The 1,528-nt window shown below is 40.3% G+C and overlaps 1 protein-coding gene across 1 annotated transcript in view; it reads left to right on the top strand.

Annotated features, from left to right (window-relative positions):
• Nucleotides 1–349: 349 nt before the first annotated feature.
• LOC106530869 (atlastin-2) overlaps nt 350–1,528 on the top strand; it is a gene marked incomplete in the record, with an annotated part of 43,224 nt that continues 42,045 nt past the window's right edge. The window contains 1 exon segment of the mRNA XM_014026579.1: nt 350–410. Coding sequence (XP_013882033.1) covers nt 350–410 — 61 coding nt within the window.

Here is a 1,528-nt window from a genome sequence, read left to right as displayed (position 1 = left end):
AGTTATGATTGTTTAGTTATGATGAAATACAATAAAAATTAAACCAAGATTTAGATTATAATAATTATCATTTTGATCCATACATTAATGTCTGACTGGGCCTCGTGTCACTTTATGTTCAACAAATTGGGCCCAGAGGTCAAAAAGTTTAAGAAGCCCTGCTTTAAACACAGTATTATTTGTAAAACTGTGGAGGTGATGGGATGTCCTCCTCAGCATCTGTAGAGGTGATGCTACACGCTAACAGGAGCTAGCCCAGCTACAGGAGGCGGGGCTTTTGTTTCTATTTCACCACGCGGGGCGTTCTGTGACGTCAGAGCAGGCCCCCGCTATCAGCAGGTCAAGAAAGATGGCGGCGGAGGAGAGCAGGTTGAAGCAGCGGTGCCATAAAAACAGTATCTTCAGAGAAGGTATTTTAATCTGTTTTTATTATCTGGTGCTAGCACTGACGAGCGAGCGGCTGGGCTTCCGTAGTGCCATTGTTCGGTCTGTTTCTGGACTTTAACAGACATCTGCAGACAGCTCTGCCCCACTCCGTCGAATAATCACATCACCCATCGGTTCTCCTGTCGCGAATCAGGGCGTCCTGTTCCCACAGCGGGAACATGTCTGTTAGCATGACTCTGAAAAAACACCGGAACCACGTCGTGCAGGTGTTCAGTTTGTTCTCACCTGGTGTTCGGTCCACAGATCCGCTGCTTTATGCTCATCAACTTTACGTGTTCAGTCCTGCGGTGGGATGAACGAGTGGGCTTTAAAATGGACTCATTTAAAAAAACAGAAATCTTAATGAACTTTGTCTTATTAATGTCGCTTATTTCTGTTCAGGGTAAAAGTTCTGTTTATAGCAGTAAAATGATTTTGTCTGTTTATAGCAGTAAAATGATTTTGTCTGTTTATAGCAGTAAAATGATTTTGTCTGTTTATAGCAGTAAAATGATTTTGTCTACATGCTGACCTGATATCAGACAGGTGGAACTGGGTCAACAAAACCCTGAAAACAGTCAACATCTGCTGAGATGTAGAGGTTTTTATTTTATTTATATTTTTCCGCCTTATAGAGAGCTAAAAGGGTCTTAAAGCTGCCTATTACAGAGTCATGAAGACTGGTTAAATGTTTATTTTTTATATTGGTGGTGGCTCAGCAGTTAGCAGGTTAACCCACATGATCACTTCTTTAATTCACACATATGAATTAATGACTGCTTTGTTTACGTCAAGTACTAGGGCTGCTTCGTGATGAGAATTATTTTTCTAACTGCATCATATATTGTATTGTAAAAATTACAGGAATTTTCAACAGACGACTTGAACGTTTTAAGTTCTGCACCCGTCTCACCTCTGTTTTGTGTATGTTTTAAGTAGGGGTGTAAGAAAATATCGATACAYTGAAATATCGCGATATTTTATTTCCCGATACTGTATCGATATCCTAAAGCCCTGTATTGATTTTTTAAGGTTTAAAATGTCAACCTTCTTGCCAACGTTCATTTTAATGTTGTAGTTCAGCCTCTGACCACTAGTTGGC

The sequence above is a fragment of the Austrofundulus limnaeus genome, unplaced genomic scaffold (genome assembly GCF_001266775.1).
Source record: "Austrofundulus limnaeus strain Quisiro unplaced genomic scaffold, Austrofundulus_limnaeus-1.0 Scaffold569, whole genome shotgun sequence".
Classification (NCBI taxonomy): Eukaryota; Metazoa; Chordata; class Actinopteri; order Cyprinodontiformes; family Rivulidae; genus Austrofundulus; species Austrofundulus limnaeus.
This window is presented reverse-complemented; position numbering and strand designations above follow the sequence as displayed.